General features: G+C 41.0%; 1 protein-coding gene across 2 annotated transcripts in view; it reads right to left on the minus strand.

The window, feature by feature from the left end:
- The window catches only part of nbeal2 (neurobeachin-like 2), a 43,541-nt gene extending 29,023 nt beyond the window's left edge, over positions 1 to 14,518 (minus strand). For both annotated transcript variants that reach the window (XM_088013955.1, XM_088013954.1), the window contains exons 1-11: positions 14,278 to 14,518; positions 13,957 to 14,142; positions 5,641 to 5,729; positions 5,326 to 5,490; positions 4,489 to 4,570; positions 4,051 to 4,163; positions 3,716 to 3,798; positions 2,176 to 2,261; positions 1,778 to 2,081; positions 606 to 712; positions 267 to 353 (exon numbers count right to left, since the gene is read on the minus strand). In XM_088013955.1, coding sequence (XP_087870081.1) covers positions 267 to 353; positions 606 to 712; positions 1,778 to 2,081; positions 2,176 to 2,261; positions 3,716 to 3,798; positions 4,051 to 4,163; positions 4,489 to 4,570; positions 5,326 to 5,490; positions 5,641 to 5,729; positions 13,957 to 14,031 — 1,191 coding nt within the window. In that variant the 5' untranslated portion in view covers positions 14,032 to 14,142; positions 14,278 to 14,518. The remainder of the gene's footprint in view (positions 1 to 266; positions 354 to 605; positions 713 to 1,777; positions 2,082 to 2,175; positions 2,262 to 3,715; positions 3,799 to 4,050; positions 4,164 to 4,488; positions 4,571 to 5,325; positions 5,491 to 5,640; positions 5,730 to 13,956; positions 14,143 to 14,277) is intronic.
- Between the last annotated feature and the right edge of the window lie 991 nt (positions 14,519 to 15,509).

Genomic DNA, 15,509 nt, shown 5'->3' on the forward strand with positions numbered 1-15,509 from the left:
TAGGCCCGTGCTTGCAGCAGGGAATTCAGCCGATAACTGTCTTGATTTATGTCAATAAATTCAATTAGAGCTACAGATAAGATAAATCAATAAGAGTCAACCTGACGGCAGTTATCATATCCAGCCATACCTGTTTTATTTACAAGAGTATAAGCCTGACTTCCTGCCTGTAACTTCCTGTTTAAATAGCACAGAGACAGGCTGAGTTTCCTGCTGACAAGACCAAGAGCAACACTAAGCACACACACAGGGGAAGCAGGGAGTACCTGGTCCGCTTTGACATCTGTGAGTAAATGTGTGGTGAGGTCACACACAACCTCACGCTCCGGCCTACACCTGTTGCTCTGAAAGAGCTTCAGGGCGCAAAAAAAAAAAAAAAAAAGGAAAAAAAAGCATGCAGCAAACACACAAGAGATTGACAATTAGACCCAAAAACAAAATCATATGAGAGAGGCTGCAAACTGGCAACGCGAGGAAACGCTTGTGACATTTCAAAAAAAGAAAACTACAGACAGAAGTTAAAGCAGCAGTATCGTTGAAAGAGGAAGTGGACATGATATAATAAGAATAGTGGCAGAATGACACAGGTGGGCAGCGAGTCGAACCTTGCTGTTCTGAATCAGTCTGAGGATGTGCTCAAAGCAGTTGTTGTTGAGGAAGACGGCCTGCAGGACGGGCCTGTCGGCGCACTGCAGGATCTCAGGAACAGCAGCTAAAATAAATGATGACAAATGTTGACTTCTGACCTCTGGGGCAAATATCTCAATAAATTAGAATACCATTAAAAAAAGACAACTCATTTCGGTAATTCAAAAAGCTAAACTCGCACATAAACACAGTAAATAGAGTGACACATTTCAAGGATTTATTTATATAGCATCAATTCACAGCAAATTATGTCAAGGTACCCGAGCAAACAAGAATATGCTCCTATTTGATCCTGTTATAAATGCAATCAAGATTACTACACCAGCTGGCAAAACAAGTTTTCTATCTACGGAAAGCCAGAGGATCACATCGAGTTTCCAACTTCGCTGTAACTGCAAAGTTGGTAACATGCATGTGGTAACAGGGGAGGTTTTTAAACAGCAAACCTCCAGAGTGCTCATCACCAACTGGAAGTTTAAGAGGACAGACCAAAACACACCAAACATGATTACTGGATCATAAGACGTGGCGCGTTTGTAATCCAGGTGGTTGGGACATTGCTAATTCTGAAACTCTTATTGGTTCAGGAGAGGCTTAATGATCCTGAAGCTAAGAAATGCAACAGTTGCAGTCCATTTCCAGGACATCTGTGTGTGTGTGTGTGTGGTGGCTCTTGAAGCTCAGACTCCAGTCAAAGTTTGTACCCTGTGGTTGCAAAATTTGGTTATTTCTGTGGTTTGTGGTCCTTTTGTATTATGATTTTTCCCCCCTAAAGTTGGCATCAACATACTTGAATGCACCACTTTTAACAGCCATCCTGTATAGCGATGATGACCTTGCATGGCTTTAGACAATGACTGTCTGCCAAGACGAGAGCCGAATCAAAAACATATTTTCTCAGTTGTTTTACCCGAGTATTGTGATTTTGTGAGAAACATAGTTTTTGGTATTTAGTTGTAATCATCTAAATGACCAACAGTGAAATCCTGAAATATTTTACTCTGTGTGTAATGAGTCAGTGTTTTAATTTAAAATACTGAAATCAAAGTTTTTGATCAAAGTGACTGAGATTCACCACGCACTTAGGAAAAAGCTGTGCCACATACATCTGCAGAAGCGATGCTCTTACTTAGCATTTGGCTCTGGAGCGATATCAGGCTCTCTTCCCAGCTCTGCCTGTCTTCCTGGTCGCTGCTGAGCGGACGGTTCCAGTTGAGGAGTTGGAAGTAGCTCTCCAGTATCGTCTTGATCTCCACCTGCCGCTCCACGGGACTGCTGGAATGCAGGAGGTGGATCATCGCCGTCAGGCACTGCAGAGTCAGCCGCGGGAGCTTCGTGTCTTTAGATTCGGCAGAGATCCGGCAGCACCACACCCGCAGGACGGAGAACAGGTCCTCAACAGACTGAGGGCTGATGGAGAGGAGGCCATTTTTCTAGAAAAATAAATAAAAAAGGAAGTTAGATGAACTTTGCAACCCCTCCACTTCTTTTTTTTAAATAAGTGAATAATACAGATTAGTTGCTGACCTTTCCCCCACTGATGACAGCACCTTGGAGATGAACCAGTCTGAGTATAAGGTGCTCTGGGATATTTTCACTCTTCTGGAGACTCTCTGGATACGGAAAAGAAATCAACACTGCATTTAAGACGAGGCAGAAAAAACGAACACAGGAGAAAAAAAAATACATTTCAGCTGATTTTATACATTTCAAAAACACCAAAAATATTCAATTAGAGAATTAAATATTCAACATGAATATTAGTGAGATAGAAAATAAGATATTACCATACAGTGAATGCACAAACACATTTTAACTATTAAGGACATGATTCACCTCTTTCATCTAAAATGTCAAATTCAGCTAAAAACGCTCCACACTTGCACAACAATGTGGTTAATGTGTTTTATGACAGAGTGACCTAAATACGTTTTGATGGTAAGAAAAAAAAAAGAAACACTGAAAGATGCAAATAATAAAATTAAATATGCAGAAAAAGTCAGAGACTGACTTGGTTTAAAATTTATGCCTTTCGGCTGAGTCATTACTAAACTCAATAATGGAAAAAAATATATTACAATAGTATCAACCCTTGAGAAGTGCTTATCAAAATATTTTGTTCTATATCTGATCTACATATTTTTGCTTTCGGTTTTGTCTTTCAGGTGAGTATAAATTCTCTTTACGAACTTATTCAAAGTATTTTTCCGTTTCTCGGGCAATAAGTGGTCATTGACCGTTCATATTAGAAGCAGAGAAAAAAATCACACCATGTGACACGTTGTGGACTACTTTAAAACAAAGACAAAATTATTACATGGTGTGCAGTTTATCATCTTATATTAGAAATTTATCTTAAACACCTTACCGGTGCTAAAAATAGCAAACTTTGAGTCACAACATCGTTCATAGCAAAAAAAAAAAAAAAAAAAAAGGTGTTGAGAAAAAAAATCTGGATTTTTGTGTTTCCAATCAAGAAATCACCCTTCAGTGGTGCTACTAAGCAGTGGTTACCTCTGCTTTTGAGCATCTGCCGCTCCAATCCCCTCTACATAAGAAAACAGTAGAAATAAACGGATGGATCCCTGTAATAAAACTCTGAAATCCCAGCTAAAACTACTGGTTTTCCTTTTCTTTTGTAAAAAATGTTCCTGCTGCGACCTCTTTCTCAAAAAGCAAACCCCCGTAATTGGTTAAACGTTACATAAGTGGCCCTTAACATTTCCAATCAAAGCCTGCCATTACAGCATAATCCTCTTAAAGACTTGTACATACTTAAACTGTGTCAAAACGAGCTTTCCCACATGGCTTATAGATCAGCACTTGCTAATCAAATGGAATTATGTAATGACAAACCTGATAAGTAGATGGAGGACAACTGAGTTTTAACCTTAACTGAACAATAACAGGTTGGACCGGATCGGAATGAGCTTAACACTGTTTATAAAACATCAGGATGTTTCTTTAATGTTAAGATTGAAACAAGAAATGTATGCATTTGAGCAAAACAACATTTTGACTGTTGAGATTCGTGAGGCAAAGATCAGAGATGCTGACAGCGTCTCACCATGAAACAGAGCAGGCAACTCTTCAGGCAAGGCCAGTGGGGAGAACTTGTACTTGTTCCTCTCCAGCAAACTCACCTCCTCCCTGCAAAACACAAAGCCTTGAGTCACCGCCGTCCTATCACGCCTAAGAATCGACGTGCGATTTCCACTAATGCTGCTGGTGCAGAGTTTGGTTTGTTTTCAAGGCGTAGGGAGCCACAAGTTGAGGTGTTACACACTGCAGAGGATTGGGTAAGACATCATATTCACGTGGTATTCTTTGAGACTTTGCAATGACGGAGTCTCGCCTCCCACGCAGTCACACACTCTGAAGGGCAAGACGGCGCGCACTCACCCCGCCAGACATCTCCTCCACGTCTGATAAGGGTCAAACAGACTCTCGCAGAGCACCAGTCCATACTGAACCACCTGCTCCAGCGATGACTTCTCTCCTTGCCCCTTCTTTAGCTGTACAAACAAAAGGTTTGTGCACAAGCATTCATTTGCCATTCAGCCTCAGTTCTCAAGATACGCCTGTTGTCAGTCTTTCAATGTGCAACAATTCCAGTCCTTTGAATAGAAGGTCAAACACACACCCACTTGTCTTTCAATCTAAACTAGATTTGTCACTTCAGAGAGAGGATGCCAAAAGCTACAGATAGGATGAATTCACTCGGAGTTTATTCTCGCCTTGCTTTGACTTTTCTGGGATTCGCAGGCTGCATATGCCGAGCGCGCCTGGTATGCGAGTCGTAAATCAACCACTTGTTTCTTTTGTTCCAAAGGGTCTTACCTGCTCCAAACAGAAATTCAAAAGCTTGATGGTTTCAAAAACAAAGCTGGGCGTCTTTTCAGGATCGATGTTCTCCATGTTCCTAGAAGGAGGCAGAAATGAATGCTGTTTTGAGAAACCTTAACTAATAGCTTAACTGGCATTTAGAAAATATTGATAACAATTTTTTGTGGGGTTGTTTTGCTGATATCGGTACCAATGCTTTTCATGAAGTGAATCGAATTAAAAGAAGCAGGCCTAACTCCTCGGAAGGAGGATTTAATTCTTCGGATTCACCTTAAGCAGCTGAAAATTCGACACTTGAACACACCCAAGTGCTCCAGTGGAAGAACAATCGCACATCCAACACTCATCGCATTAGATTTTGAAATGGATAAAATGGGTTAACATTAGGGCTGTGGAAATCCAAGATTGCAGCCGTACTAAAAATTTCCAGACTATGGTTAAAAGTCTAGTCTGTGTGGGACATCAGCGGATTTAAACGAGCTTTGACAGTCTGTCTAAAGGAGCTGATCTGTTTCAAGCTGAATTATTTAAAAAAAAAAAAAAGTTTCTGATGGCTACAAAAAGTGCATGATTGAAATGCAACTTGCAAATTAACCTCTTACCAAATATTACTAGGGATGTATGCATATATTTGAGCAGTCAATCAGCATTTGTATCAGAGGCATTTTTACTTTACCGTTCAAGGATTTATACTACCACCATGAATTACTGAATCTGAAATTTCTAAGCAATTATTATCAAACATTTTATGTTGTGTTGCGTTTTGGTCACTTAGTTGACAAAAGCTGTCAAGTTACTCTAAGATGACCCCAGCAGGATTAGAGGTCTCACCTGCAGACGATGATAAAGAACTTTATAAGGAGCAGCGGGTGTGGCGTGTTGCCGTTGTGCTCGGTGGCGCTGGAGAGGTGGAGCGCGCTGTGCCATAGCTGGGTGCTGAGGAACACCAGGACCTCCCTGGGGAGCAGAGGCACTTCTGAGCTGCTCTCCTCCAGCCTGGAAGAAAGGCGTCAGAGGACAAAGTGAGTGGAAGGAGAGGCGTGCACTGGGATGGCACCGTGCAACATAAACACGTCAATGCACCTGCCTCGTGGGAATGCAAATCGGCGGCAATGTAGTTGAAGATTTTCAACTGTTACTACCCACCTCCGAGGCTCCAGAGATTGCACATCGATGAGCCGCTCAAAGGATGCCACGAACGCCTCAAGCCACTGCTGCAGGTAGCTTACGTCTTTCTGCAGGACGAAAACAACACATGCACATGCTGAGAGTGAGCTAACAATACATTCAGAGACAATACGCACGTCTGAGAATGCTATGACTAGTCTGAGCATTAGTGTTTGACGACCTGCGGCCGAAAAGATGGCAGTGACTAAACCTTTTGACCTGTTTTTGAAACAGGATGTTGCAAAGAAATGTGACACGAACAGAGGAACGCATGAGGCAGTTCTTTCCTTTTATTTTTTACAAAAGGACAAACAAAATCATCCCCGTCTTTCAAAGTCCACATCTGTCCCAGCGCAGAGTAAAACTCACATGTCTCTGTTGCTACTTTTTCAAGATGGACATCTTGTTGAGCGGACTTCTACATTTCTAGGTCCTTTGAAAGTCATGTGAGTCGAGGATGTTTACAGACGCCTGTTATCGTGGTTTCAATCAGTCTCTGCAGTGCAACATATCCTGCCGATCATCCCTTGGTACAACAGCCGCTTAAATTCACATCAGACAACGTGGGTCTTCATGCAAACAGCTTAACTCTTAACATTCAAAAACGCCTCCATATGAGGCTGAAAAATTAATGAGCTCTGATGAATTAAGGAGAACTGCTCTGCGTTTCAAAGTGAAACTACACAACAGAATGTGCAGCAGCAGAGCAACCTGAACGTGCTGATTGGATGAGCATACCAGCCACCACCGTTGCCGATTTGGGACACAGGAGCGTCTCAAAAGCAGGCTGCGAGAAGGAAGATGAGTCGCGTCGGACTTTCTTACTCACTGTTCATAAATAACACATGGAACACGACACGAGGAGCAACAATTCATCTGGCATTTCCCTTATCTGGCAGGCATGTACAGTATACAATCTTTGCTAGAACACTACCGTAAAACAACTTTTGATCCAACATGCGTTCAGTAAGACAGACGTTATGCTCCACTGGTGTTAAATTAGCCTTACCAACTGGCACTGATTTGGGTGCCAGTCCATCTCTCATTGTTTGAGTCTGAGCAGGGTGCCAGGTTCCAGCGAACCCAGTCTCCGGTGAAACCTTCAGAGCGGACGACGGCAGGCAGCTCGGCAGCTGCACATCACTCCTCAACCAAACTCAGGCGTCTAACTCAATCGCCTCTTGTCTGCTAACGTCAAGCAAGCAGCCAGGAAATTACATGTCACTTTAAGTGAAGCTCATTTCCTCCATACTCGGCTTCCTAGTCAAACCCCTTCCTCTTTTGGTTTGTGCTGCAAGCAGCGATGGAGGTAGGAGGCCTCTGTCAAAACTTCCCTGCAGCAACAACAAAGATCCGGGCCCACGTTATGCTTTTTTTTGTAAATATAACATCAAAAACATGTCGCGGGACAAACATGTTTTTGTTTTTTTCATTTGGGTAGAAAAAAAAAAAACTATAGACAACAGTCTTTTAGAATGTCCTAACCTGATGCTAAGCATTGGATCTGTGTCCTGATCGAGCCATTTTTTAAATGATAATTATTCAGCTGTCTTAATAAACCCAGTTCCCACTGTTTTCATTCCCTGTAGGGGTCTATTTATGTCTTCAAAACTGTATTATAGGAAGCGCACATTGTGTGTGGTTGATCAAAAGAGTAGGGTTTTTTTCTTTTTTAACCACTTACAATAATGTTTAAAGTGTAAGACGGTTCTGTCTGTCTCAGCTTCCTGTTTGTCTACAATTCGAAGGAGACGCGGACACAGATCTGCCGAAGCACCAGTCAATTACGACATTCAGAGCAAAGCACAGATATTACAAAGTGGAACAAGTTCTGTAGGTTTTCTTTGCACACAATTAATATGAGCTGCACTGAATTATGCACAAGATTAACTGTCAAAGGATTATATCACAAGAAAGATTATATCACAATAGTGTACAAATGCTAACACTAACTTAGCACTTCTGCTGTCTGCAGTAGATGAAAATATTAATAGAAGTGCGCACTGAAACCGTCAGCTGTGGAAGCAGATATGGGATTAGAAACTAATAAGGCTTTCTTTTGCTTTAGATTAAATTAACGTAGCTTTCTGAACGTAGTTAAAACTGTGATGGAGCAGCGTGTCACAGAAGAAACTGTGGTTAGGACACTATATGTGTCGCTGTTGAGAAAAATAATAGGGGCAATTTCAGCGTTCAGAGCATTCTTTATGATTTAGCCAATGAGATTTCAAGCATATGTTTGGCATTAATTATATAGGACAGGGATATGGTATTGAAAGCAATTTGATAAAACTGGAGTAGACACTGAATCCATTACGTATATTGTTGAACCAATAGACTAAATTCATGTATGAAAGGCGAACATAATCTTTATAAGACACTGCAGACCATGACCTCAGTGGAGTGACCTCTTCTATTCCCAAATGTGTAGAAACAGGGGTTACATCTGATGCAGTAACCAACGGTAACCAGTGTCAGATTGTTACTAATGCAACAATTTGGTATAAATGCAACCCGCTCCTTTACAGTCATTCAAACTTTATTCATATATTACTTCTCATACGAGCATCAATGGAAAGAGCTCTACAAATTAATAACAGCAAACCTCCAATCCAAGTAAATCCCCATCAAAATTAAAAACACATTTTCAACAGAAACATACACATGTCCAAAAAACAGACAGACACCCCAGCATGCATGCCAACACACTTTTAAATGAAAAACTATTTTTCTATAAAGCAGGAGCAACACTGCCGATGAGTTAACAACGAAGGAAATAAAAATTTGAATTACAAAATAATAAATAAATAAAACTAAATGTGATTACAAACATTTATATGTTCAGTGAAACGCAAATTGATGAAATAAATTAAAATATAATAATAATAGTAAATGTAAAATCAATCCTCGAACTACAAACACATTTAAGAATTTAATTTCTATAATTTATGAATAAAAACTAAAAGTAAGTATATTAGTAAAGGAAGTATACAAACTTGAAGTGACGATAAATCTATATTATTCTGCTGGATGCTACTGTAATTCCTCCCTGGTTGCGCTGCCTGAAAACAGGAAGCTGCTAAACAGCCCATTGTTTTTCTTTCCAGCATCTGGACAAATAGGTATCTGGGATCTGAGAAGGGAAGCGGCAAGGACAACGGATGAAGTGACGATTCAGTCCTCAACGATACTCACGACAGAGTTTGAGTTTTATGACAACATTTGTGATTTGCTCATGCTCAAGCCTCACCCTTAAGAGAGTAAAATAGGATGCAGTTGATTAAGCTTTGTGGTTTGGAAAATATTGCCTTACAACTATGTTGGGGCGCAACTAAACCACCAAATGACCACACGTGGCACGCTTGGCTTTCCAGTTTTATGTCAATGCCACATTCCTACTCCGGCCTGAGTTTGCCCTGGATGTCTTGGTGTATGTTCACTTGGAATATGTGCGGGTGTAGTAGTAAATCTGATAAAAAGTAAAAAAAAAAAAAAAAAGAAAAAAGAATTGAGATTCCAGATAGGAAGCGAGACCGGTTTGCTAATGAGAAGTAAAACAAAACCGGCTCCACTCGTTAAGAAATCCTCATTGATTAGCCTCCCATGAGAGAAAAATTACTGCCATCGTAGCCGATTCTTTCCCCGCACATTACTCGGAGCAAGAAGCACTTGATTAAGGTATTTTAATGGGATATTTATTAACGCTGCTATTAAAGCCAAAGTCCTAAAACAGGCATGCGAGACTAACCCTGCAAGCTGTGTTATTTAGCAGTTTTCTTTGCACGTGGCCAAGCAGCTGTGCTTCTCTGTGCTGCTTGGCATTCTGCTTCGCTCCGGCTTCCTGCACAAGTGAAAGCAAAGAGGACTTTGATTTTCCTGGTTGGCGGCTCTGTTGGTAAACAGTGGAGGCCGTGGCTCATGGTGGGTGTCAGGGGAGGAGAGGGGTGGGGTGGCAGGGATTCGATCACACAACTTTCATCAAAAGCTGCAGGAATGGTGGCTGCTGCTGCTGCAGGTCACATTCAGAATCAGGTGAACGCGGCCAGATAAGTAATGTCATTTGTTCAGCTCTCGGAGCGATCCGAGGGGCACGGTTTCACAGCTGTGCCGATGAGTGGCAGTCGGGTTGTCGCTGTGGCCTGGCTTTGCCTCTCAGGGCTTTAATTAGTCCCCTCAAGTAAGAGATCACACGATAATCACAGATTGTTTTTGTGCGAGCAGGAAATCTTTTGGATCATGACTAATCGTTAGGAAAGATGCTTATTTGTTCTTTATTCTCATCCTCCGTTTCGATGTTGTTTCTGGGTCATTTTCTCAGTGAAAATCCCAAACATCTTGAGGTTATTTACAAGTAAACTCTAAAGGTGAATGGTTGTTTGGTAAGGAGTTGTCTGGGCTAAATTAAGGATGTGCAACATAACGTGAATGCATCAGCCAATAACAGCTCAAAAATAAATTACCAACAGATAAAGACCCGCAGATAAGGCAGAGTTTTGTTCGGTTGCGACTACCAACGGGGCAAAGCTCATCTAAGCTTGGTAAAATGGGACGAAGTTTATAGCTTTATTTAAAAGGTCATATAAAAATAGACACGTCATTTTCCTAACTGACTTTGACTTTGATAAAAATAGCAACAATAATTCATTTCCTCTATTGAGGAAGTGGAATGATCATCAACAGTGACTTGCAAAAGTCCCTGAACCTTTCATATTTTGCTGCATTACAATAACAATGATGTATTTTGTAAAGACTTTTATGTCAGTCCAGCACAAAGTAAGGCATAATCATCACCTATATACCTTTAAATAAAGCCAACTTTCTTAAGAAGCCCATATTAACACTTCTTTATGCACAATCTGAGAAGGTTAAGTTTGTCACGATTTGATCTGCCTTTTTTTTGCCTGTAAGGCATAAAAACTAGCATTATAAATGAGATTAAAACTCCTGAAGCAACGCCAGCAGGGCTGGTTTTAACCCGGCATGATTAAAAACAAGAGCTGAAACCTGGCTCTGCTATGAGGGTCTGTTAACACAACCATAGGTTCTTTTGGCACTCAACTGCAAAACCCAGGAAAAACTCAAGAAGCATTTAGAGTGTAAACATCATATCTTTACAGTGGCCCCTGAGTTATTTATTGACCCAAAGTATGTGAAGGATGCATGGGATGATAAAGAAAGTGGGAGGCTTAAAAAAAAAAAGCAGACATTAAGGAAACTATCAATAGAGATAATTTGTTATTCAGCGCCGCTTTAATGGAAAAAATTCTCTCGTTGCATCAGAGCGTCTTTCAAACAATCCACAGAAGTCGGTGTTCTAGAAAGTCCTTAGAGGGGTGTGTGATTTCTTACACAATTGAAGGAAACAGCTCTTTTTTTTTTCAATGACAAGCCTGTGCAAGTTGTGCTTTTTTTTATTGGGTTTTATTGCAAGTACATGAAGGCTGAGAGCCTTCAAGTCCTAAACCACTACAGAGAGAAATTCAAGAAAACCTGAAGAGACAAACGGCTGAAATTGTGCATCTAAAACAAATAAAGCAGGTCATCCGTGGGGACTCTGCGCGAAGCTGCTGAGGGTTCGTCAACGGTTCCAATAAAAGACTCAACAAAGCCCGGGTTTGCTGTGCAGCTCAACTTATTTACTACAGTCAAATCTCTCCTTGATGTGTGACGAACCAGACCTGTGAGTCAGCAAAGGGATGTGTCCAGTTGAAAAATGATTGTCTGCGCCAACTCACCTAACAGGCAGATAACAAAAGCACTAAACACAATGGTGTGGTAGGCTCTAAAGGAGAGGCTGGGGAATCAGTTCTGCTGCTTCTCTGTAGCCTCTTGTGTCTCTACGCTGTGTGACTCACATGAAGAGGTTGCATCAGACATGAGTTATGCCCTTTACCTCTACCACCTGAGTAGATGAAAAACCAACACTGATGAGAGCAAGTGTTGATTATCGGTTTTAAAAGGACCATTATTAGCCATTTCTTTTAATTTATAACAGCGAGAGAGGAAAGTGACAGACAGCCAAGACTCACCTTAATAAGGAAGTGGTCTCACACACACAGAGAGAGAGAGAGAGATGCTAGACAGCTCTCACTCAGAGGAGTTTCACTGTAACTCCTCAGCACCAAACACCACAAACACACGCTTTGACTCTGATTCTTTCTAGCAACAGACCAAGACAGCAGTGCAGATTACAAGCTGCTGTGTTTCTTGCACAAACAGAAAGCTTGGCACACCTACAGCTGTCTATGCAGCAGAAACGCAGAGAGGGAAATAAAAGAGTAGATTAGAAAAAAAAAAGAAATCCTCTGGGATCAGCCAAAAAATGATTAAGATGACTCATTTGATAATATGTTGCGCAAGAAGTCATACACCAAAGCTCTGACAGGAGTGGGCTGGTTACCTGAATCGAGATTTACTGTGCCCTGCTGGCAGGCGAGACTATTTTATTCTTACTAATAGACAGAAGTGAACTCATTAAAGCAACAAACATCAAACTGTGCACTGAAGGGCAAATAGTTTTAAATTAAAGAAATCAGAGCTTAAAATGCAGTTTTGTTTTAAATATTTTGAGTAAATACCATAATAAAAGAGTAAAAACAGGCTACGTTTACTACTGTAGTGAACATGCCTAACTTTTGATTTTCCACATTTGACTGCCGTCTTCTCAAATGAATTTGGAGCATAGGCTGTGATTAGGCCTGACTAAACAACAGAGATAAAAAAAAGAATCTTAATGAAATTTATTAATTATCAAAACTGCAGATCTGCTGTGAAGAGAGACTAAAGAGAGAGAGTGCAGGGCTGTCCTCAGGCAAAGAAGCAGATTGCTAAGACATGAAATAATAATAAATGAGTCACTGCCCATTCAGAGCCAAGCTAAGCAGAAATCATTATTCAGAATCTAGGTTTCAAGAAAACGTATAAACATGAGGGTAGAGTAATAAATGATGATCTACTGTGGAGTTAAATGGGCTCTATGCCTAATTTATCCATGAACGCAGAGGCTGTCAAACTTTTTATAACAACTACCACTGGAGTAAAGGTTTTCCAGTCATACTTACTGCCGAGCTTAAAATTGTGGTACAACAGACCAAGATTTCACAAGTTTGTTGAGTCATCTCATTAAAGGGGGGAAAACAGAGACAGATCTTAATTGGTACCAATTAGAGGCTGGTTTAAGGATAGATCTAGTAAGCATTCAATTTTACTGAGAAACTGGTTAAGATCAAGTTCTAACTTCAGATGTAAATGTTCCTGATGAACTGTTAACCCCATGAGTCATGAGCTAATTACCTGTACCGAGTTATACCATCTATTCAGTTTCTATTCTAGCTTATTACGAGCAGGTTTGGGGTGTTGGCATTGTCCAGGCAACCATCTCTAGCAGTCATCATCACAGGGCAACACAAGGACAAAAATGGGACAAAGTAGGCAAGCAGACACTAACAACTGAAGGCAGTTTAGAGAGAACAATTAGCCTAACATCCATGGAGTACCAGAGGAAACATCCGTAGTTAGAACTCCACGCAGAAAGCTGCTGAAGTGCTAGAGTGATGGAGAATAGTATAACACAGTGCAGCCCCTCCCCACCTGTTGCTGCATGGTGCCAGACAGCTGGCAGAAAGAAGGCTTCTACAAATAAAAGTACAGCTTTGACTGTTGGGAAATATCTCCAAGTACTAAAAACACAGAAAGCCATGATATGGCCTAACCCTAACCCTAAGCTATCCCTGTTTTACACCTAAAGCTGGCAACTCTGAATTATCAGATCATGTACTGAGCCTACATTATAGCTAACTAACTTCACATTTTAGCTAGCAATTGGTTGGTACAAAAATTCCACTAAAAAGAAATAGTCCTTGCATCCCATTTTTTAAGAACACTGTCACACTGCTACAACATGTTTCAGTGAGGAAGACAGGCAGCCAGGTAGGAACAGGAACAGGAAGTCGTCCCAGAAACACCTGCATCGCAGGTACATGATCTAATTAACTTTAAGAAGTGTTTCAGTGGCAGTTTATTCGTGACTAGAGGTGAAAAGTCTCGGAAATGTACGAAAACGACACACGATACTTGTTCGGTTTACACAACGCAACCAAAGTCACAAGGTAAATAAACGCTGTTTATAGGCGAGCAGGCGAAAAAGAAGCGATTTCCTCATATAAGCCTGACAACTAACCACGGGGCTCACAGGCCTGATCGCTACGCGTTTATCGGCTCTGAATAACTCTGAAGTTCGGGCAGAGGAGCAACAACAACAGGTGTCATCGTCGGCTCTTCCGCACTCGCACTCACCTTTGTGTAATACAACATCCACAGCTCGTACAGCCTTTCCTTCGATGCCATTCCGCCGCCTCTGTGGTTGCTCATCACCTCCTTGTGTATATTTCTCTTTTTTCTTTCAAAGAATCATGCGAGCGGCGTCTGTCTGAAGTTGCTTCCTAAAGGCAGGGGGACGCGGCGCGCTCCTGCCAACCATTCCTGCAAATATCCAACAGAGGTACACAAATCCGAATGATAAAACAAATATTGAAAAACAGCTCTAAGTGTCCAAACGCAAAGTTATCAGAAAACGCGGGGGAAAAAAAACACCAAATCGCTGATTCGATCACTTGCCGAAACTGTGCAAGCACAGGGGAGGAAAATGCGTGGAAATCCACGCCCGGAGAAACACCCATTTATGTCCGCAGTTACAGCGAGCTTGTTGCTGTATGAATCCTGCTGGAGAGGGCTCCCACGGAAGAACCGAGAGATGCCATCCACTCGGGACCCAGAAACGACAGCGCTGCCCGTTTGGGGTTAGCTGCTTTCAGAGGGCGGACAAGCAGCGACTGATCATCAACTACTGTTAACAAGACCATACATTCACTGGGAAGTTGACTGGAGATCATGCTCACAGGTAGACTGATATTCTTAAAGACACATGCACAAATAAACACGGGCTTAACCAAACACGGCCAAACATCGGCAGAAGACAAGTCTACCTGTTCCAAAAAGGAAAATAGAAATATAAATGCAAATTCTTCACAGTAGAAAGAACCAGGGACATTTTTGAAGGCCGAGGAACGCGTGTTTTTGCACAATAAACAGCCAAGAGCTGAACTTCAGACTCCATTATCAATGGTTCCTTATTGCTTATTATGTTGTATTAAACAAGACTGTAATAAACAGCAGATGCATTTGGGGGGGGGGAAGCCATTCATAAAATAATCTAGAAATAAAAATGAAGAAACAAAGAAATAATTGTCTTGCCTTGCTAGAGGATGAATACTGAAGTTAAAACATATAAGGTTCGATTAGGTAGAGGGTACATTTCATTTTTAATAAATAGTAGGAGGTCACAAGAAATCTGGAAGACTAACACAAAGTGAAGTAGAAGGAGACGACATGTTCTGAAAATGTTTTATTTTAAAATCCTGAAAAGTGTGGCATGTGTTTGAAATCAATCCCCATTACTCTCAACAATCCATAGTTTAGCTAAACCCATATATTTGTCTTGTCTACAAAATACCTTCCTGGCAAGAAATTGCAAAGAGAGAAGAAAAAAGGAAAAGACGTCACTTCCTAAATGTTCAGCACTGGTAGAAGCATAAAGCAAATGCTTCACAGCTGTAATTGTAGCAAAAGGTAGTTGCACAATGTATTGAGTCAGAGGAGATGGTTTAAAAAGCATGCCACACCTTTCAGGTTTATATTTATAAAAAAAAGAAAAAAGTTTGCATAGGTTTGTTTTCTTTTTCTGACTAGAGCATCTTTCAGTGGCTTTACTGAACCATTTCTTTGTGCAGCTTGTGCAACACATTTAGAGTAGTGATCCATGGACAAGATAAATAAAATGTGCTATATTA

This window comes from Poecilia mexicana, unplaced genomic scaffold (genome assembly GCF_051168715.1).
Source record: "Poecilia mexicana isolate PSO_F unplaced genomic scaffold, ASM5116871v1 scaffold_16, whole genome shotgun sequence".
Classification (NCBI taxonomy): domain Eukaryota; kingdom Metazoa; phylum Chordata; class Actinopteri; order Cyprinodontiformes; family Poeciliidae; genus Poecilia; species Poecilia mexicana.